A 23347-nucleotide genomic window follows, 5' to 3' on the forward strand; every position below is an offset into this window, starting at 1 on the left:
TGCATGGAGCTTGTCAGTAGTCCTTGAAGCGCTACGACAATTCCCATACGAACCGAAGGAATTGGCGTCACTACAGGACTGGACGAAAAAGACTGTTTTTCTACTAGCACTCGCTTCAGGGAGGCGAGTTAGCGAAATACACGCTCTGTCATTTGAAGACAATTTTACGGTGTTTTATCCCGATAAAGCGATTTTAATGACATCAGTAAAATTCAGAGGAAAAAATCAGAAACTGCACGAGACGGCGACTCCGATCGTTATCCCGGCACTGAGCAATATTTCCAATGAAAAACAAGACAGAATTCTTTGTCCGGTACGTGCGCTAGCTTATTATAAGAAACGTACTTCCGGGGTCAGAAGGGGTCAAAGGTCGATGTTCGTTTGTTACCAAAAAGGTAAACAAAGCTCAGCGGCGTCGAAATTCACGTTAGCGAGATGGGTAAAAGAGACGGTTTACCACGCTTATAGTGATAAGTATTTGAGCACAGAGGCAGGCAAAGTCACTGCCAAGATGCATGACTTAAGAGGCATAGGTAATACACTGGCATTTGCTAGCGGAGCTTCTTTAGCCCAGGTGCTAGCAGCCGGGTCCTGGAAAACTAGCAACACTTTTCTCTCTTATTACCTGAAAGACCTAGCGGCCGAGTCACAGGGCCTACACTCGTTAGGCTACCTAGTGACAGGCCAAGTTGTAACGAAACAATAGGGCATGTAACTTTCCGCAACTGCAAGAATTATTCAGTTAGCGGGAGTTATACAGTTGGGGGGATGGAATTTTTTCAATTCCATAATCAGGTGGGGTAGTATTTATCTGCCAAGAGATATTCTCTGGTAATCTGTCCCATTTGTTTATGAAATTAAAATTTCATTAACCAAAGGGGTTAGTATGCAATACTCTGTAATAAACTTTTAAAACTAGCGCCGAAGGCGCATATTAGTTTTTATGTTTATATAAGAGATTGCATACTTACCTTCCCACCCAAAACCACCCCAGATAAATAGCTACGAATCAATATCGTGGTCAAAAAGATCTGGAAGTATGCAAATCAGATGACAGGGGAAGGACGCCCCCTACGGGAGCTATCCACTGTTATTTTGATTTTATTTAACCAGTATTATATGATAATTGGCAATTATCCCATTTGTTTATGAAATTAAAATTTCATTAACCAAAGGTAAGTATGCAATCTCTTATATAAACATAAAAACTAATATGCGCCTTCGGCGCTAGTTTTAAAAGTTATACGGATTCAACTAGCATCAACAGGTGGTTAGATAGATTCAACCAGCATCAACTGGTGGTTAGATGGATTCAACTAGCATCAATGAATGGTTAGATGATTCAACCAGCATCAATGGGTAGTTATATGGATTCAACTAGCATCAACAGGTGGTTAGATAGATTCAACTAGCATCAATGCATAGTTAGATGATTCAACCAGCATCAATGGGTAGTTACCAGGATTCAACTAGCGTCAACAGGTGGTTTTATGGATTCAACTAGCATCAATGCATGGTTAGATGATTCAACCAGCATCAATGGGTGGTTATATGGATTCAACTAGCATCAACTGGTGGTTAGATAGATTCAACTAGCATCAATGCATGGTTAGATGATTCAACCAGCATCAATGGGTAGTTATACAGATTCAACTAGCATCAACAGGTGGTTTGATAGATTCAACTAGCATCAACAGATGGTTAGATGGATTCAACTAGCATCGACTGGTGGTTAGATGGATTCAACTAGCATCAACAGGTGGTTTGATGGATTCAAATAGCATCAGCAGGTGGTTTGATGGATTCAACTAGCATCAACAGGTGGTTTGATGGATTCAACTAGCATCAACAGGTGGTTAGATAGAGTCAACTAGCATCAACAGGTGGTTAGATAGAGTCAACTAGCATCAACTGGTGGTTAGATGGATTCAACTAGCATCAACTGGTGGTTAGATCGATTCAACTAGCATCAACTGGTGGTTTGATGAATTAAACTAGCATCAACAGGTGGTTAGAAGCATTCAACTCATCCAAACATATTCATTCATCCAAACAGTCACCAGTTTGTTTGATGGTCGTACTTAATTATTTTAGATGTAGGTTAGTGACCAATTGAATATGCCATCATAATGTCAACATTGGGTGACATTGGCTTAGATGGGCATCTCTCGAACCATCCATACAGAAAACAGTGTAAATGCTATTTTTGGAACATAGCAGCCATATATATGCCCCTAGCATTCTAAAAACTTGTATTTTCTTGAGCCTGTAACCAACTTTGTTTATTATTAGTTTATGATTGTTATTATATGAATTTTGTTATTTTTGTGACTGTTTGGAGAATTGTTACTTTATAACCATTTTATAACCATTTTTTTTTCCAGTGCAAAATTCAGTGCAAATATTTACACATTTTGTAAATTTATCACCATTTTGGGTCATGCAGAAAATTTCAGATATTGCTTTTAATTTTTGATCAAATGATTTGTCATCAATATTTCACGTGGGGAGAAGAAGATAATACAAAATCATTGTAGATGGTGCCAGAAGTTGATAATGGCGCTAACCTCAAATGAAAATCATTTGCTTTTATTCAATCTCAACATGTAAAATTACAATTGATAGAATTTATTCATCCTTCTCAGGTTCTTCAAGCAAATAGTACAGTCTGCTAGGACTAGTAGTAAAGGCAGTGTGGATGATTTCCTGGGGTGTGTTAACATTAATTTGGACGTGAGTAACATGCATATTACAAATTGAGTTTATTCTAGTGGTTTAACAAACTGCTATGAATATGTATATTTGTTTGTTGATCACACATTGTTACCTCAACTATAGTTCTAATTCTAACCAATGCATATTTCAGTTTTCCATGTTCCCTCTATTGTCCTAAAGATGCAAAGATAAAAATGGTTATTATATTATTATTTTCACTTGACGAGAAAATATCTGTGGCAATATTCAGGAACAATTATGCTCACAAAAATTGTGTTCTATAGTGTGTTCACTGGCTTGTGTTATTCTTCAAAAATTCCACAAGGCTTGTACATTTTCATGAAAGATTTAGACAAGTATTGTCACAACTATAAAGAACTTGATATTAAAGATCAAATTAAATTCAGGCTGCTGATTCCTGCAAAGTAGTTAGATCTGATTTTTTATTCTGTTAATGTGATGGAATTAAAGCTAATAACTGAGTGAGTCAATATTCACTCGAATTTGATAACAAATTCATTGCATGAAGGATTTTCTATGTAGAATGCTATTAAGATTTAATTTCACTTTCTTTGGTTGTAGGACATTCCATCTCGTGGCATTGATCAGTGGTATGAACTGGAAGGCAGAACATACAAGTCTAATGTGCAGGGTAAAATCAGACTTAGTATGAGTTTATCAACAGAACAGGTAGGTATTCACTGTGCACTTGTCATGGTCATGTGGTAATCAGACTTAGTATGAGTTTATCAACAGAACAGGTAGGTATTCACTGTGCACTTGTCATGGTCATGTGGTAATCAGACTTAGTATGAGTTTATCAACAGAACAGGTAGGTATTCACTGTGCACTTGTCATGGTCATGTGGTAATCAGACTTAGTATGAGTTTATCAACAGAACAGGTAGGTATTCACTGTGCACTTGTCATGGTCATGTGGTAATCAGACTTAGTATGAGTTTATCAACAGAACAGGTAGGTATTCACTGTGCACTTGTCATGGTCATGTGGTAATCAGACTTAGTATGAGTTTATCAACAGAACAGGTAGGTATTCACTGTGCACTTGTCATGGTCATGTGGTAATCAGACTTAGTATGAGTTTATCAACAGAACAGGTAGGTATTCACTGTGCACTTGTCATGGTCATGTGGTAATCAGACTTAGTATGAGTTTATCAACAGAACAGGTAGGTATTCACTGTGCACTTGTCATGGTCATGTGGTACAACGGTTTTCTCCATGAACATGATTTTTGTGTGGTTTATGTATGTAACTATCAAATAAACACAATTAATCAAATTTGTACCAAATTTAGTCATAAATTGAAGAGTTTTCAACTCATCAAACATTGTTGGGGTATTGTTAGTGTAGCGATTGCTTTGGTCTCATATCACCGTGATGTCGTACATAACCAGGTATGGCTTTGAAGATGATAGATGAAGATGTTGGTTGTCCTACGTCAACGTTTCCTTTAAAACAACTGTTTTTTTACTTGGTGCATATGTTTATTGGGTAGACCTCTTCAATTCTTTATTTTTACATTTTTTTTGCAATTTTTGGTGAAGATTCTAATTCCAATTGCTTAAATAATTAGTATGTAGGTACCTTGGGTGGACTGTTATCAGATTTGTTCATTTAGTGACGATATATAAAATTACCTATTTTTGGCAAATATTTTTGTAATTTTTGCGTAAAAATGCTATTTTCGACTTCTTCTTGAAAGCTACCAGCTCAATTGCTCTGATACATGGTATATCGGTACATTGGGTGGACCTCTCTTAGATTTGTTCTTTTAGTGATATCTTCAATTCTCTATTTTTGGTAAAAAATGTTATTTGAAAAAACTACTAACCTGATTAGTTTGATATTTGAGGTGTACATAATTTTTATGAACAATTTGATGAAGTTAGGTTGACATGTTCTCAGTAGCCTTAACCAAACTACTTTTTGGTTGATTAACCCTGTTTTGTTTTTAGGGGGTGTATATTGCTTGATTTGACTACTATAATGTTTTTGTGGACAGTGGAGATATTTCGACCATCAGGTCAGGTCAGCTTATGTAACTATGCATGCACTTACACTGAAGCAGAGTGTTGTTGCTGCACATAGTCCTGTTTTCTGACATTTGAAAACCACTTTAATATGCCATGAAATCTTGTTTCCTTGATAGAGACCAGCTGAGAATGAACATTGGACAGCAATCACTGCTCATCAAACAATATTAGAAAAGTTTATTGAATTTGAAATAATGACTCATAAAAGTAAGTCATACAGTTGGTCTGGTGAGCTGAGTTCCCCTGCCATTACGGTCTTACATCAACATGCCTTACAGAATGATATCACAGAGGTGGAAGATACAATGTGGTAAGTTTAATTTAATTTATACAGGAGTAATTTGTGCCAAATTTACTCTATTAGAAGTGTCAAAAATCACATGGTGAGAATACAATAGGCAGTATGGTTGTTTTACTTTTGATTTTAAATTTAACTATTAAATTGGTGTTAAAAAAAAACTGCACTGTAATTCTTTCTATTTTCTGAATAGTATACTCCATCAAATAACTGTAGCAATATAAATCAATGCTATTAAATATTTTGTAATTTCTTAATTAAAAAATTATTATTAGTAATAGTAATAGATAAATATCAGTAATAAATAAATAAAAAAGTAAATAATTGAACAAGCAGCCTCTCGGCTGAGATAGCTCAGCTGTTAGCACTGCACAGAAGAAGATATCATTAGAAAATGAACAATATGCATAGTATCAATGCAATGGGACTTGCTATTTTCAACAAGAATTCAAAAATATAATTTTTCACCATAAATGATTGTGGTTTTTAACAAGAAGTCGAAAATATCACTTTTTACCAAAAATGACAAAAATATTCCCCAAAATTAGAGAATTGAAGATATCATTACAAAATGAACAACACTGAGCGAGGTCCACATGTAGTACCTATATATGTAATATCGAAGCAATTGGACTTACGATTTTTAACAAGAAGTCGAAAATATCACTTTTTACCAAAAATGACAAAAATATTCCCCAAAATTAGAGAATTGAAGATATCATTACAAAATGAACAAATCTGAGAGAGGTCCACATGTAGTACCTATATATTTAATATCAAAGCAATTTGACTTGCGTTTTTTAACAAGAAGATGAAAATATCACTTTTTACCAAAAATGACAAAAATATTCACCAAAGTTAGAGAATTAAAGATATGATCATGAAATGAACAAATCTGAGAGAGGTCTACCCAAGGTACATAGACACCAAGTATCAAAGCAATTAGGCTTGTAGGTTGCAAGAAGAAGTCGAAAAAGTAAAACATTGACACGGACGACGAACAATGACGACGGACAATCACTCATATGATAAGCTCTGCTCGACAAAGTCGACAGCGAAGCTAATAAAAAACTTATTGGTACGAAGAGCTTGTTCCAACATTTGCAAACTGTCACTTGGAGACCATATCACAATTCCAAATTATAGTGCATTGTGGGATATGTTTGACCAAGTTGAACACAACCTGACAAAATTATCCCACAGTGCAGTATAATTTGTCATTGCAATAATTTTTGCAAAATTTTATAGAAATCTTATATATAATTCTATGTTGGAAAATATCCATTTGTAAAAGTCTTTTATATTTACTTAACCAATAACACTCTTCCTACCCCAATCAGGTGGACAGATATCTGATCTAATTGCTTGAACAAATAAAAGCTCTACATACACACATACAGACATAATTCAGCATACTCAAAATGCCTACCTAAAACATATTTAATGCAGTACTTTATACACATCATATTCTACTGGCTAATCTCCAAAATCAATCTGTCTCAGACTAATGGTATTACTATAAAAAGTGCGTAGGTGGCCATGATTTGTGTTTATTTGTGTCAAGAGAAAATACATAATTATTATGATTTATAATTATTACCTAAGTAATCACCAATAACTCTTGGACTGTAGACTACATGGGATTTTACTTGTACATGGTGTAGATCAGTGTGAAGGATGTTGCAATTTATATATAATAATACAATCTTATAACGAGAATATTGCAAAGTATGTACAAGAACAGTATAATAATAGTATCAACCAATGCAAAGTGCGGTCTTATTGCAGCAATAAGCAGGCCTTCCTTACACTGTGGCAGTCGTCACATACTACCTAAATGCTTACTTTGTGATACTTTCGTGGTAACCTTTTATATTATATGTCTTTGCTTGTAATCGTAATTTAATGAGTGATAACAGCATAAAATGTCAACAAATTAAAAATGTTTCGCGCATCTAATGTAAACAAAAACAAGTGTTTGAATAACCTGAATACATTTAATGTTTGTGTTGTATTGTCGTATTGGAATATCAAACATTAAAACAAGTGTTTGAATAACCTGAATACATTTAATGTTTGTGTTGTATTGTCGTATTGGAATATCAAACATTAAAACAAGTGCAGATACAGCTTTTTCAGTATAATAAATTTCTATTTTTTTTGATGCTGGATGTATAAACTTGATTGTATTTTAGCAAGGTTTATAGTAGTAAGAGGATAAGAGTAAAAAAAAAGCAGTGAATTAAGTTTGCTATATTGCTAATCATCTGTTTATTATTTGTTTGATTAATAAATTTGGTATATACATAACTTTTGAAAAAGCTGCAAGACTGAAGATTATCTTTATTCAGAATTCAAATTCAACGAAAGATTAACTATTAAGTAATTTCTAGCTGCCTTAGTGCCAAAATACGCAGCTGCTTGTGTTTGTGGACTGGTGTTGTGTTGAAATAACTAACCATAATAACCATCGCAAAAATGATTTTTGTAGTACTACTAGTAGGTTAAAACTTGAGAGAAATAAAGAGTAAACTGACTGAAATTTTATGATTTCTGCCTCCATAGCATTTTACCTGCCATTTTGAAACAATAGCATTAGATAAATGTTAACTGATAAAAATTGCTGAAAGTTTTATTAGAATTCCTGCATCTATCATTGAAATTACTGTAGTTTCAGATGATCCTTGAAACCTATACTGAGTATGTTCTTCTTAATGATTAGATGCGTACTCACTCAGAATATTTATTATTTCAATACTATATACAGTTTTAAGGTAGCAATGGGGTAAAACCAGTTAAAATTGATTTGTGATTCAAACATTATCTTCTCTAACAACCTACACATCATCTGAAAGCTTAGATATAAGCAAATACAGTGGTGCACATGCCATAATAATGTTTTTCTAAGGAATTACCTGGCAACCAATTTTGCTATTGTGCTTTTTTCACTTATCTCCTTATTGAAAACATCATTTTTTAACATTTTTAGTCACGCAAATGGCCAGTGAATTGCATAGAATGTAGGCCAAATGATTGCCTCTTGGTTTTACTTTTTAGCCTTTGTTCACTAGCTATGACCAAATAACTACAGACATGCTACCAACAATGTAGTTTTGGAATCAGTGAGTTTTGCAAAATTTTGTCTTCACAAACGTTCTCAAATGATGAAAAGGCTAATGTTACAAATTTACTGGTTTTCTGTATAGCTGAAAAAGTTATTAATATCTCTGAACACCTCTGAGTTCTATAAAAAACAAAAACATAATGCATACCTGGAATGCTAGTTTTAAAAATGCGTGAGAAAGCTATTCCTTTTAGTCATTCTGTAGTGTATACACATTTGACACCGCAGGGATAGTTGACACATTTGCTTTTCTACTTCATTACACAACTGTAACAGTTGTGATTTGATGAAAATGCCTTCAGCATGAGATGTCTCTTCTGTTCAATTTCAGTAATTGGTTGGCTTTTAGTAGGCAGCATATGCAGCAAGCTTTGGACTATGCATTCTTATACAGACTGATAAAAAAACTAGAAGAGCTCTGGATTCCTTCTGCACTATCCAGGGACTATGTAAGTAGAGCTGCTGCTTCATAGCTATTGGTTGATTTAAGTTATAGCTCATTATCATAAAAACAAATATCTGCCAGTTTTATACTATAGAGGGCACCAGCTTACAGACTATATTGTAATGTTTTGTTTTGCAGGAGGAAATGCTGGGTCATTCGCTGTGTACATTTATCGACTTTTGCCTGGGACTTTTGAGCAAACAAAGAGATTTATTTCCTCCCGCAAACAAAGCTGCTTACTACAGATTGGAGTATTTGCTGAGGTATGTAAGAGATAAATGTGTGAAATAGTTCAACTTTATTGCAAGAGTACTGCAAACTATGCATGATGGCAGTATGGTGATCATTTCCACCAACAGAAATTGATGCAATCCTGTACTGTCTGAGTGAATACTTTTTCGTGAACACATTCATGACTATATCTACTGTATTAGCTATGTTAGTAGCGCATATGTTTATGTAAATGACAGGTGTGTCTGTGGTCAAAATAAGTCATATTTTACTGATTCATTATACAATGTATACAAATGTTGTTTACATGCACTGCTATTATGAATGCACTTTCATTAGAGAAAATACTGTATCTGATCTATTAGTAGTGCATGTGTGTCTATCACAAAAAGTTATATTTTAATGCTTCAGTAAATTTTCACTTCTATTGAAGATATATTTCTATTTACGGTATTATTTGTAAATTTTTAAATGTGGGTGAACCTGAATATTTCTGTGCCTGTAGATTCAGACATCTACCAAAGTGCGGTTTTATTTTAAAGTTGCAGACAAATATTGTTTAATAATCATAATAATTACCATACATTTCTTTGTAGGTGTCTGCAACACATTTATAATATGGAGCTATTTAAACAATGTTGCCCATTTAGGAAAGAGTTACACAGAGAAGTGATTGATGCTATCAAGGTAAGATGATATAGATTTATAATTTTTTATTCATGAATCTTTGCTGTGTAATTTCTATTTATTTATATTCAAAGAAACATTGGCTCACTCACCAGTTGGTATTATTGTCTGGCATCAACTTTTTTATAACTGACACTTCTTCTTGAAAACTACTAATTGCTTCTTTATTTGGTGTTAATTTATTTATTTGCCTTGCGATGACCACAATCCATTTTGTTTGTTTTTTAACAATATTATCAATTCAATTTTCCATGTTGGTAATTTGTGGTAAAAAATGCTATTTTTGACTACTTCTTGAAAACTACAGGCGTGATTGCTTTTACAGTTGGGTTGATCTTTATCAGAGTTGTTCATTACTTTTTATGACATTGTCCTTTTTTGTCCAATTTTAACAAATATTTTGTGTATCAAGACAGCAACTCTTAACTCTTTGGGGGGGGTATTAACATTTTCTTGAAAACTACCAGATTTATCATTTGGTAATGATCAATTAGCTAATTTTAGTTAAAATTTATCAACTGCTTTTGAAGATCTATCAGCCCGAATTTTGATAATGCTATTAAATTCTGAATTGTTTGAATCAATCAAAAGATCTGACAGGATACATGTACTACTTGACAGGTCGCTTGTATAATTTTGATTATTTTTCATTCAAAAAGATAATTGCCTCAGCCGTGTGATTTAATGGATGGTAGTCATGAGTTTGAACTTTGAGTTTTTTAGCTCCGCTGTCGACTTTGTCAAGCGGAGCTTATCATACGAGTGATTGTCCGTCGTCGTCCATGTCAATGTTTTACTTTTTTGACTTCTTCTTGAAAACTACAAGCCTGAATGCTTTGATACTTGGTGTATATGTACCTTGGGTAGACCTCTCTTAGATTTGTTCATTCCATGATGATATCTTCAATTCTCTAATTTTGGGGAATATTTTTGTCATTTTTGGTAAAAAGTGATATTTTCAACTTCTCGTTAAAAACCCCAAGTCCAATTGCTTTGATATTACATATATAGATACTACATGTGGATCTCTCTCAGATTTGTTCATTTTGTAATGATATCTTTAATTCTCTAATTTTGGTGAATATTTTTGTAATTTTTGGTGAAAAGTGTTATTTACGACTTCTTGTTGAAACCGCAAGTCCAATTGCTTTGATATTACATGTGGTTCTAACTCAGATTTGTTCATTTCATAATGATATCTTCAATTCTCTAATTTTGATAAATATTTTCGTAATTTTTGGTAAAAAGTGATATTTTCACTTCTTGTTGAAAACCGCAAGTGTGATTGTTTTGATACTATACATATTGTTCATTTTGAAATGATATCTTCTGTTCTTTAATTGAAATGTGCATTGCTAACAGCGGAGCTATCTCAGCCGAGAGGCTGCTTGTTTGAGTTTTTTTTGTAACTAAGCAATGCATCATATTCTCTGTGGAGGCTTTCAGCAGGCGATATTTGTTTAATGAATGTGTAAAAATCTATAATATACTATTTGCTGGGTTTTAATTTTGCTAATAAGTAAAATTTGCTAAATTAAATATATGTAAAATAACAACATAACTCTTTGTTTCACTGGCATTAAATAAAAACCCTGTGAATATGCTCCAAATATCAAAATAGTGAAAAGAAATGGTTTTACAGTACTACTGATGTCTCTAAAATCTTTACTGTTACTTTCCATCAAAATTATATCAGGTAATTTTTTGAAAATGCAGTTAAAATTAACAAATTTAATGATTAAACCATATCTTTTTAATAGCAAAAATTACTATGCTCTTTCCAACATGCATTTGTTGTATTTTTTGATATTTTTAGAAAGGCACAGTTGACTGGTATGAGACTGTTCATGCATTAGCTGAACCACTAGTACAGTCAGAAGAAGAACAAGTTACAAGTCTTGTCTCATTGGGTAATACACTAAATACTGATATGCAGAGAGGAGTCAAATATTATCACAAACTCTATCAGAATATTGTAAAAGTGGACTACTTTACAATTACATTCAGACAACTTGAAAAACTAGTGAGTATTTATTTATATCGTTTCTACAATATTGAACCGTTCTAAGTAGACAGGATGTATCTCACATACAAATATTAAGATGTGACTACATCTGAAAAAAGTTTGCTGACCAATCATTATTATTTTTAACCCAGTGCAGGTAATGTTTTGTTTTGTTTTTCTTTACTATATTTTGGTAAAGGTAAAAAAAAACCATCAGGTTTATTTCCAAAACAAGGTTGGGTGACATATTAGTTATATGTTATATAATGAAACTAAACTTCCCTTCAAATTCCTCTTTGAGCAGAAGTTTTTTTTTTTTTTCAGTTTGTTTTGTATTGCTTTATAAATATCATTCACTGTCCACTTTAAAAGCCTTAATTTTAAGTGGTATTTAATTTAACAAATTGATATTTTACTATATTCACTAAGTTTTAAATTCACAGATTTTCCTGTTAAACAAAGAGATCCATTGTAATTGTGTTCATATGAATTTCATTTCAATAGTGACTTTCGCTTATCAGCTAAATAAGTCTGTGATAAATTATTTATTGACAGTATACTTTGTGACAAGATTGCATAAATTTCACTTATCAGCAAAAAATTAATTTGTACAATATACATGTATTTTTACTACCTGTAATAATGGTTTTCTTTACAGATTGCAGAAGATGTAAGCCGAGCTATGGAGGAAGTAAATAGAATTATAAAGTCCCATGATGGGAAAGATCAGAACTATTCAGTTGGTACTTCACTTTTTGAAATATATCTGGCTTTGAAAGAACTACTGGCATATAAACAGTATCTATCTCCAAAGTGAGTTGTTTATCGCAATATACTCATTTTCTTTGCCCATTTCCGCTGAATGCATTAACATCCAAATTGTAATATATTTGTGTGTGACACGTTTTTTATGGTTCCTGCAAACCAACACTGCAGTTTAAGTCTTCTGCATGCATTGCACACATCACATGGAACCCATTTTGAATACAACATATTGCAATACTGTGCTGCTCTAAGGATGCCAATTGAAAAAAAAAAAAAAATGTTTGACATACACCTTTCAAATTACCCTGTGCATTGACTAGTAACATTTTGTTGTACCTATTATTGAAAGGAGGAAGCAATCCCAAGCGTATTAATAACTTGCAATAAACTAATTAACCAATGATTTTCCCTCAGGAGACGACCCATATAGTGATATACCTAATACGATAAAGTGTTCCAAATAATTTCTATAACATATCCTGTAACCAGGTCATGAAAATTAATGTCTACTCAATGGATTTAATCTATTGGAAACCAATGTGAAATTGAATTAGTATTTCAATGAGGACAGGTTAAAAGTTGACTCACTCTTTACTGTGACCTATTGACCTTATTACTTGGCTTGTTCAGGGATAATAGTACATGTATGATGTATGAGTCTCATACCATATGGCACTTACATAATAGTTTTATAAGTGGTGATTATCATTACTGTGTTTGCTCTTAGACTATTAGTAGTGCCACTGTAACAGAAGTGCACATAAAACAAAATTGTCTACTGGATCATTAAAATATAACTTAGACACATTGCTATTATTTATGTATTAAAGCATTTGCTGTACTATGGTGGTGCCTACATGATACTGTTAAGCAGGAATATCAGATACAAAATTATATCCAATAAATCAAAAATTTATAAAATGGCCTTAGATTAAAGAAAAAAATAGGAATAGAAAGTATCTAAGGGTACTGAGGCAAACTTAATAGGCATCTAGGCAATTGCCTTTGATGCCTATGTGAAGTCAAAGGCCTGATGCTCTACACAACTATTATTTCACAAAACAAATTTTTTTTATCAAATCGGGCCAAATTGTGAATTTTTGTAACATCAATTGGTTCTTTAGTTCAGGTATCATAATTTTGAAAAGCTGTACTCACGAATACCCTCAAATGATCAAATCATAAATGTTATTAGCAATCATAACTGATTAGCATGGGAAATATTATAATATAGTAGTTAATAAAAATGTTTATCTGCCAGTTGCCACCGTAACTAGGCTGTTATTATAGAGGTTGTGAAGGCTTTGAATTCTAGCCCTATGATGTGCATGACTTATGAGTAGTCTTACACAATTTCAGAGATAGCTGTCTTTCAAAAGTTTCCAATTCCATATTACTTATATTATTACATGTATTAGTAATTAGACTGTGGCCTTAAAAGAACATCTGAAGTAGTTCTAATATGAGGTTAATATCGGTACATTTGATGTGCTTTAACTCAGGGATTTCACTTTAATAGGGTTGAGTGATATGAAAGTAGAGATTAGACAATCTGACTTTTTTAATTCCCTAATGACTCTTGAAGCTTTGCAACTCTTAAAACTTTGCTCACCTTTTGCTTTCTGCTTTAAAATTTTAATCATGATTATATCATTGACTCTATAGTGACAGTGAAATGATGGTGATAAACATAATGCTGTCTATGAACATCAAATTTTAATGATTTCCCATCGTAACCCATCAAACTTCTTTCAAATTTTATACATTTTTATGTATTTTTCTACAACTATTTTATTAATTTTTGACTTATTGGATATAATTTCTTATTTGATAGAAGCAAAATTAGTGAAAATATATTCCAAAAATTACGCAGGTATAATTTAGAGTGTTGCATTATGAGGGTATGATCTAGGTATCAAAACTTCATTACAACCTAACAATTACTGATCTCTGTATTTCTTAATTATATTGTCATTTTTGGATTCAATTTTAGGAATCAGGAATCTGTATTTGTTAATATATTTATTTGTTGTGTACTTCACAGCCTTCTATATTAACTCCAATATTATGTTGTTTGTTACAGTGAAGCTAAGAATTTAGCATTAGCCAATTATCATGTGTGGTTTAAATATTGTGTACAGAAATGGTTGGATATTGCTAAAGATAAAGCCATGGACCGAATAAAGAAATCAGTGGAATTAGACAAGGTAATGGAATGTAACTGAAACATTTCAGTTGACCCATTTTAATCAGTCAATGCTTCAAAATTCTTGCATATTGACTGTTGGTTCATAAAATCTAGAACCATACATTGTCTAAAACTGATACTGAAATGTTAGCTATCATTGCATGTTAAAAAAAACACAACACAAACAATATTCCATCGCTAAGTACTTATCAATTTTCTAAATTACCCAAAACTCAGATTCCACTTGTTGATTACTAATCTTATGTTTATTTGCCACTTGCTGCTTGGATAATGAGCAGAAGGTATTTACTATATATATTATTTACTAGTATATTATGTGGTATAGTAATTGCAATTTATTCACTATATTACTTGAATTGTACAAACCTTTAACAATTTTACCACCAGACTTTCTAACCCAAATTTATCTACACTTTCCTTTCATATTCTGGTAATGAACCCTAATGCCAACAGACAAAATTTGAGTCAATTTTTAGTTTTTTCTCAAAAAATTCAGCCATTTTTGTTCCAAAGGTAGGTGCATACTATAAACAGGACAATTTTTTGTTGAAAATGGCGAAACTGGTGGTGAAAAGGTTAAAGCAACAATAGGTGTGATTTTTAAATATAACGACATAAAATTGACCATACAGAAATATTGTTATATATATACAAGGCTGTAAATACAAATAAAACATTCTTAACTTTAATACTTTGAATGTGTGTACCGTAGTATTCCTTATAATTTGACATATGCACTATTGTAGATAGTTCTAGTTGACTGTATGGTGAAACACAGTACATCTGCTGTTGATACCAGTTGCTGTTTTGCACAGGTAGGCAATATTACCGGTTGTATTGTGAGTGAATTTTTTTTTTTCCCTTTTACTTATTGGACAATACCAAGATTTATATTATACAACTGGTGTTAAATTATCACAATTGGAAGACAAAAGTACATTCTTAGAAATACTGAAAGATTCTTTGAAAGAGCTGGTTAGTTCATCTCATCTCAAAAGGCAATGTGTAGATATAAACTTAGACTTTTGAGAGCTCTTTATTGAAGTTTACTAAAAATAACTGTGTATTGTGAAATTTTTCAGATCCGTGAATTTTGGCAGAAGTTGGATTGGCCTGATACAACCGGTTCTTTCTTGTATGTTACAAAGGTTACTGATGTAAGTATTTTATATTGCTTTCACTTATCTATCTCATTGCTAAATCACTAGAGATCAATTAAGAAAAAAGTCACAAATGAAGCCAGAGAAGCAAATTTTCAAGTTCTACCCAAGTTGTAGCCCTATAATACTGTGCTCTCGCTGTCGCTCGCAAATGTCGTAAATTACGAAATTTTGACAAAATTTACGAACAAAATAAATATCTATTAGTAGGATTTACGAACACATTTTGTACAAAATACCCTCGCAAATCGCGCTCATTTAATTGTCAAGACTCGACTGTGATCATCACGCGTGTTAGGGTTTGCGTGATTGCCATTTTAAAGTTAAACAACGTCCCGTTACTTCTAAGAGTATTTTTCACGACGAGATGGAAAAACCGCCAAATCGTGTTCAGAACCAGAAACAAATGGGTGTCCTAACCCTGACAGCACCAAGAAACTGAAAGTTGATCGTACTGCAGCACGATTTCAGAAATAATGGAAGGTTAGCTGCGGTTCCGTAGCTCTTTGGTGCGACATACAATCTAATTTTGCCCTACCAATTTCATTCGGACGTCTTGTTTTTATTTTTGTTGTTGTATGTCGAACATGGGCTGGCCAGTCTCTGTCACGTAAATAATGCGGTCGGCAACATAGGGCTATGATTCCACAGCTAATGGAAGGTGAGACAATGTTAGCGAATCGATCGAAAAATACTATAATTTGTGTAACATTCTTACCGGGCATTCTTAGCATTGAGATCGAGTTACAAGACCGAAAGTTACTTTAGTTACTTTTTCACTTTAATTCAGAAATTTCGATGAAAATAAATAGTCATTTTGTGTCGTCATAAACGTCAACATGCGGGTTTGCACGATGAGCACGGGAGATTACTTCATAATAATATTGATTGGCATAGAGTTTTTTTCTGAGAAATTTCCCGTGAAAATTTATTCACAGACTTATGTTCTTGGCAGTGAACTTAGTGAACTTTTGAATGATGACTATTTTCCCCACTGTTAACAATGTGAGCTTATCATGAATATGTTTAATTAATACTGAGTTATTCAAATAAAGGTTCTGGTGTCTACATTGCATATTTTGTTGTGATGTTTTGTTGTACCATCATAAATGGTACATTTTGTGGAGCAGACTGCCTAATTTGATGTCATAAAATTACACACAAAATTAGAGCTCAGGTTGCACCAGCAAGCACCATTTTCAGCATGCTGTTCTTGTTTTCGGCGGACGACAGAGGGGACACCTCCCTCTCCTTCTCTCTTCCCCGTTGTGCTCGGTCGCGGGAAAATGCTCCGCAGTTTCCAGACAAAGTTTACTAATACTTTTTTTTCTTGATTAGTAAATTTACTATTACCTAGCAAATTCCAGAGAGAGCCCAGATAATATTAATCGATTAGTCGATTAGTTGATTGATTGATTGATTGATTGATTGATTCATTCATTCATCCATTCACCCTTCCATCTATCCATCCATCTCCCTTTCCATTTGTTCCATCATTCATTCATTTCCATAATAACATTGTGTATATTTCTTATATAATTAGGATATCGCAAAAGGTGCTGTGTACTATGCAGATGTTATGCATGACAAATTAAAACAAAACGGCTACTTTGATGATGAAGGACAATTTGATATTACAGAACAGGTAAGTCTTAACAAACAACTATAAATGCTTCAACAAACCCTGTGTAGCTATATTTTCAGTTGCTGTAGCCTGTTTTAATAGTGATGTACTATAGCACTGGTCACTGGTAGCATATTGGTTGTCACTGTTTTAATAGTGATGTACTATAGCACTGGTCACTGGTAGCATATTGGTTGTCACTGTTTTAATAGTGATGTACTATAGCACTGGTCACTGGTAGCATATTGGTTGTCACTGTTTTAATAGTGATGTACTATAGCACTGGTCACTGGTAGCATATTGGTTGTCACTGTTTTAATAGTGATGTACTATAGCACTGGTCACTGGTAGCATATTGGTTGTCACTGTTTTAATAGTGATGTACTATAGCACTGGTCACTGGTAGCATATTGGTTGTCACTGTTTTAAAAGTGATGTACTATAGCACTGGTCACTGGTAGCATATTGGTTGTCACTTCAGACTCATGATCAGTTGACCCAAGTTCAAATCCTACCTTAGGCTGAATATCAAAGGGTCGACCTCTACCCTGGGTGAGTGTGCCACAGACTCAATTGGAAGGCCAATTCCACTGGCCGAGATTCATTCACTAATGAATGCGACTTTGGGGGAACCTTGGTTAAGGTCCGCAGGTGCTTGTGTTCAACCGAGCCTGGTTGACACCAGGATAGTGCATTAAATTGCCATTTGACAGAGAGATGGCCGCAGGGCTCTGTCATGTAGTCCCAAACATGAGTATGACTTCTGTGGCAAAAATGCACTGTGTCAGCACTAGCACTTGCAATTTGCACATACAAAAAAAAAGTCAGGAGAGACAACAGTGATATTCAACGTCCAGAACTGTCACCTGGCACAATAATATTTAAAAAAAAAAAAAAAATTATAGTGATGTTTGTACATTTCATACAGTATGCATTTCATTTCTATGATGAAATACGCTATTAAATGAATGTGATGTTTTCCTCTATTTTATTAAGCCATGCATATTCAAATGCTCAATCTATACACAGTTTTATTCATGAATGAACTTTTAATATTTTTTTTTCTAGCTATGTATAACAATAAATGATATAGAACATGTGAGAAAGTCTCTGAAACCGCTGCCCCAAGTGTTAGGATATTCTGAGATACAACATGCCATGGAAAAAGCACATGGCAGTAAAAGTGGAAAACAGTGCAGGGAATCTTTACATACTGTGTTGAAAAGTGCTGATGAAGATATGTGTAATCAGATATGGAAGATTGTACAAAGAGTTGGTGAGAAGATGAAACCAGATATCAAGAAATTTGTCTTTCATCTCACATGGGCACCCATGTCTGTACCAGCTGATGACGTGAGTTTACAACAGTACTGTAGTAAAATATATATTTGGACACAATTGGTTCCTGAGATGAAATAGACAACCAGAGAGCCCCCTTTTACCCCTTAAACAGTGCTCACTTCATTCACTCTTATCAGGTTCACCAAATATGGTATTAGGTGGACATCATAGACAACTGAATGAATATAGGGAAAGAGAATGTTTACTACTAGCACAAAACATACACTCAAATTCTTATTGATATGAAAAGCATTTTTACTATGAGTTATGCTTAACTTGTTGCCATTGAAACAGATACTTGTGATTTTATATTTTTATTTAAAAAAATGGCTCTGGTCTCCTGGCCTAATTATCTCAGGTTGTTTTATTAGTGTTCTTGCAGTGTGTCCGTTTTTGAGTAAGGTGATAATAATTTACGCTTCCACTTCATTCTGTGATGCCATTGGTTAGAAAAAGTTTGATTGACAAGAAGCTGATACAAAATCTGTATCGCACACCCTTATGAATCTTTAAAGTGATACTTATTAGAGTTAATAAAAGTTAGTTAGGATCTTACATTTCAGTAAATACTTAACAAACTTTCAATCTTTTTATTTACAGGCGATATGTCCACTGATGGAGTATTTGGACAGTAACTTGATAACACTTAACAATACATTACTACGAGCAAACTTTGACAGGTATAGTTGTAATTGACAAGTCTTACAAGTCTTAAATCTTGATTTGCATTTATGTTACATGAATGCTCCTTAACTACATGGGATTGTTGTGCTATTATGATAGTTTCTTTGGTAGAATATTTGAGCATGCATTTATCTTACAGAATCCTTGAGGAGATCTGGCATGTTGTGTTGAATGAGTTACAGGAACAAGTGGAATCTAATGAAGGGGTAAGCTGGTTACAGAGATTTTGGCGGCTCTTGAGTAGTCAGGTAAACAAGATAGACAGGTATTAAGATTACATTGCAACCCTGGTGCATTTATGTATTAGCTTTGGATAAATAAAATTATTTCTGTTATTATTTCACTATGCATCTTGGCACCAGGGTTTCAATTAATATATTGTAGGCTTATAAGGAGAGATAGGATTTAGCTAGTTAAACGGGGGTGATTTTAACGAACTGGCATTTTATTATTAATCGCTCAAAACAACAGAACCAAGCTGTCTGTTATCAACTACACAGATGGATAACCAAGGAATATTAAATTGAAAGAAAACCTGTCGAAACTGAACTCCAGATAAATTGAGAAAATGATTCTGTTCATATATATGTGTTGAATTAAAAGAGGGATTTGATATTAGCAAATAAGAATGAGAAAATGGTTTAGACAGGTTTCCAGTTTTCACAGAGTTTGGTTCATGCAGGTTTTACCTGTGTGTTACTAGTTTGTTTTGGACTGGATGATCACCATTGTAGATTTAAATCAATTTCAATATTAATAGAGTTGTGATTGTTTTTCTTCTATAGAAAGAGACTTTGTTTTATCTGCGACTGTTTGATGCCTTAGAGGTAGGTATAGTACATTAATATGTCAAGTTTTCTTATTGTTAAGGTTTGCTAGCTTTCATTCACTACTGGCTTAGGTGTGCTAGTTTTCATTCAATAGTGGCTTAAGTGTGCTAGTTTTCATTCAATAGTGGCTTAAGTGTGCTAGTTTTCATTCAATACTGGCTTAGGTGTGCTAGTTTTCATTCAATACTGGTTTAGGTGTGCTAGTTTCCATTAAATAGTGGCTTAGGTGTGCTAGTTTTCATTCAATACTGGCTTGGGTGTGCTAGCTTTCATTCACTACTGGCTTAGGTGTGCTAGTTTTCATTAAATACTGGCTTAAGTGTGCTAGTTTTAATTCAATACTGGCTTAGGTGTGCTAGTTTTCATTCAATGGTGGCGTAAGTGTGCTAGTTTTCATTCAATACTGGCTTAGGTGTACATTAGAATAATTTAATCACTTGATATATAGCCATTCTGTGAATGAACATCTTGTGAAGTCTTTTACTACATGTGTATTTCTTTTTCCAGATCTTAATTGACTTTTTCTATGCTGATGAGAAGGGTCTCTCAATGGATCTTATCATGAATGAAGACTGCAAATTACTACTAAACTACTTAAAACTTAATAAAACACCAACTGAAGAGCTTATTGAGCTTTACTACTTGGAAAAGATAGATGAACAGGTGAGACACCATGTTACAGAATTTTTATTGAGTTTATGACAACTGTTAAAACTTTCAGCCAATCAAATAGGTGGTATAAAAACAAAAGAAAAGTCAGTAATATGTTTGAGGGCGCTATACAACATTTTGAAAGTTAAACTTGTGTGATTCTTTCCTGCATCATTATACTTTGTATATCAGATAACATAAAAATTTTATTCTGTTCAAGGTTCATAGAGAAAGTGAGGAGTTTGGTGCACTTACTGTCAAGTGCTTTTACAACCAAGAAAGAGAAAAGTTTTGTATACAGATAATGAACGCAGCAAATGTCATTCCTCTGGATTCCAACGGTAAGCATTTTTTTTTTATACTAAAGGTAAATAATAGATAAGGGCTCCTACCCATGGTGACATGCACTGAACATCTCATTGATCATGAGAATAGTGAGACAAACACATCTAATGCTACTGCAAAATGGTTAGAGTAGATATCAAGTTGATTGTGTCCTTGTATTTTTGTACATTGTGTACTGCATGTCTTCTTCAATAGAATCACTTGTTCAATAATCTTGACCATTCTTAATTTAGTTTCCTCAATTTAACTTTTCAAATTTTTTTTTTGCGATGCTAATTAATCAGTTGCTCTTACCCTCAACATTTGTCCCGGGGGTTGCAATAACTTTCAATCTTTTCTGTATTTTTTAATTTCACAATAGGATTAAGTGATCCATTTGTAATGGTGGAATTATTGCCTAAACATGTGTTCAATCGACTTGACGTGAAACAAACCAAGGTTGTCAAGAAAACACTACACCCACTTTTTGAAGAGAACTTTGAATTGTAAGTGATTTAACCAAAAGTATGCTTTGTATGTTGTAGCATAGGATTACTGTATTATTAAGTAGTCACACAACATCTGTAGCATATATACGTTTGCAGACTGGGGTTGAACTTTACAAAGGCTTTGATGACCAATTAGTTTGGCTTTGTGCTCTTCAATATTGGTACCCTTCATATGCCAAGTCAGTTGTTTAAACTTTGGCTCTGACAACAGGTACCCTCTCAAGACTGAAATTCAAGCCATAAATGTAGTTGTTGTTTCAGAAAACTGATCAGTACAGCTAAGGGTTGAACACTTATAACTGTACCATGGGCAGGCCAAAGCCCTACCAGGACATGTGTATGAAGACCGGAGGCCAAAGCCCTACCAGGACATGTGTATGAAGACCGGAGGCCAAAGCCCTACCAGGACATGTGTATGAAGACCGGAGGCCAAAGCCCTACCAGGACATGTGTATGAAGACTGGAGGCCAAAGCCCTACCAGGACATGTGTATGAAGACTGGAGGCCAAAGCCCTACCAGGGCATGTGTATGAAGACTGGAGGCTAAAGCCCTACCAGGACATGTGTATGAAGACTGGAGGCCAAAGCCCTACCAGGACATGTGTATGAAGACTGGAGGCCAAAGCTCTACCAGGGCATGTGTATGAAGACTGGAGGCCAAAGCCCTACCAGGGCATGTGTATGAAGACTGGAGGCTAAAGCCCTACCAGGACATGTGTATGAAGACTGGAGGCCAAAGCCCTACCAGGGCATGTGTATGGAGACTGGAGGCCAAAGCCCTACCAGGGCATGTGTATGGAGACTGGAGGCCAAAGCCCTACCAGGGCATGTGTATGAAGACTGGAGGCCAAAGCCCTACCAGGGCATGTGTATGAAGACTGGAGGCCAAAGCCCTACCAGGACATGTGTATGAAGACTGGAGGCCAAAGCTCTACCAGGGCATGTGTATGAAGACTGGAGGCCAAAGCCCTACCAGGGCATGTGTATGAAGACTGGAGGCCAAAGCCCTACCAGGACATGTGTATGAAGACTGGAGGCCAAAGCCCTACCAGGGCATGTGTATGGAGACTGGAGGCCAAAGCCCTACCAGGGCATGTGTATGGAGACTGGAGGCCAAAGCCCTACCAGGACATGTGTATGAAGACTGGAGGCCAAAGCCCTACCAGGGCATGTGTATGAAGACTGGAGGCCAAAGCCCTACCAGGACATGTGTATGAAGACTGGAGGCCAAAGCCCTACCAGGGCATGTGTATGAAGACTGGAGGCCAAAGCCCTACCAGGACATGTGTATGAAGACTGGAGGCCAAAGCCCTACCAGGACATGTGTATGAAGACTGGAGGCCAAAGCCCTACCAGGGCATGTGTATGAAGACTGGAGGCCAAAGCCCTACCAGGACATGTGTATGAAGACTGGAGGCCAAAGCCCTACCAGGGCATGTGTATGAAGACTGGAGGCCAAAGCCCTACCAGGACATGTGTATGAAGACTGGAGGCCAAAGCCCTACCAGGACATGTGTATGAAGACTGGAGGCCAAAGCCCTACCAGGACATGTGTATGAAGACTGGAGGCCAAAGCCCAACCAGGGCATGTGTATGAAGACTGGAGGCCAAAGCCCTACCAGGACATGTGTATGAAGACTGGAGGCCAAAGCCCTGATTCAATCACTTTATAAGGATATGACTATGGGGTG

General features: G+C 34.7%; 1 protein-coding gene across 1 annotated transcript in view; it reads left to right on the forward strand.

Annotated features, from left to right (window-relative positions):
* Nucleotides 1–23347, forward strand: part of LOC102801357 (BAI1-associated protein 3-like) — a 185491-nt gene that overhangs the window by 159980 nt on the left and 2164 nt on the right. The window contains exons 10-28 of the mRNA XM_085502869.1: nucleotides 2646–2733; nucleotides 3298–3405; nucleotides 4886–5079; nucleotides 8523–8640; nucleotides 8775–8899; nucleotides 9464–9554; nucleotides 11371–11577; nucleotides 12218–12372; nucleotides 14408–14531; nucleotides 15280–15348; nucleotides 15616–15690; nucleotides 17237–17338; nucleotides 18386–18670; nucleotides 19259–19338; nucleotides 19482–19548; nucleotides 20128–20169; nucleotides 20680–20835; nucleotides 21044–21164; nucleotides 21530–21653. Coding sequence (XP_085358995.1) covers nucleotides 2646–2733; nucleotides 3298–3405; nucleotides 4886–5079; nucleotides 8523–8640; nucleotides 8775–8899; nucleotides 9464–9554; nucleotides 11371–11577; nucleotides 12218–12372; nucleotides 14408–14531; nucleotides 15280–15348; nucleotides 15616–15690; nucleotides 17237–17338; nucleotides 18386–18670; nucleotides 19259–19338; nucleotides 19482–19548; nucleotides 20128–20169; nucleotides 20680–20835; nucleotides 21044–21164; nucleotides 21530–21653 — 2331 coding nt within the window. The remainder of the gene's footprint in view (nucleotides 1–2645; nucleotides 2734–3297; nucleotides 3406–4885; nucleotides 5080–8522; nucleotides 8641–8774; nucleotides 8900–9463; nucleotides 9555–11370; nucleotides 11578–12217; nucleotides 12373–14407; nucleotides 14532–15279; nucleotides 15349–15615; nucleotides 15691–17236; nucleotides 17339–18385; nucleotides 18671–19258; nucleotides 19339–19481; nucleotides 19549–20127; nucleotides 20170–20679; nucleotides 20836–21043; nucleotides 21165–21529; nucleotides 21654–23347) is intronic.

This window comes from Saccoglossus kowalevskii, chromosome 8 (assembly GCF_978046115.1).
Source record: "Saccoglossus kowalevskii chromosome 8, keSacKowa6.1, whole genome shotgun sequence".
Taxonomy (NCBI): Eukaryota; Metazoa; Hemichordata; class Enteropneusta; family Harrimaniidae; genus Saccoglossus; species Saccoglossus kowalevskii.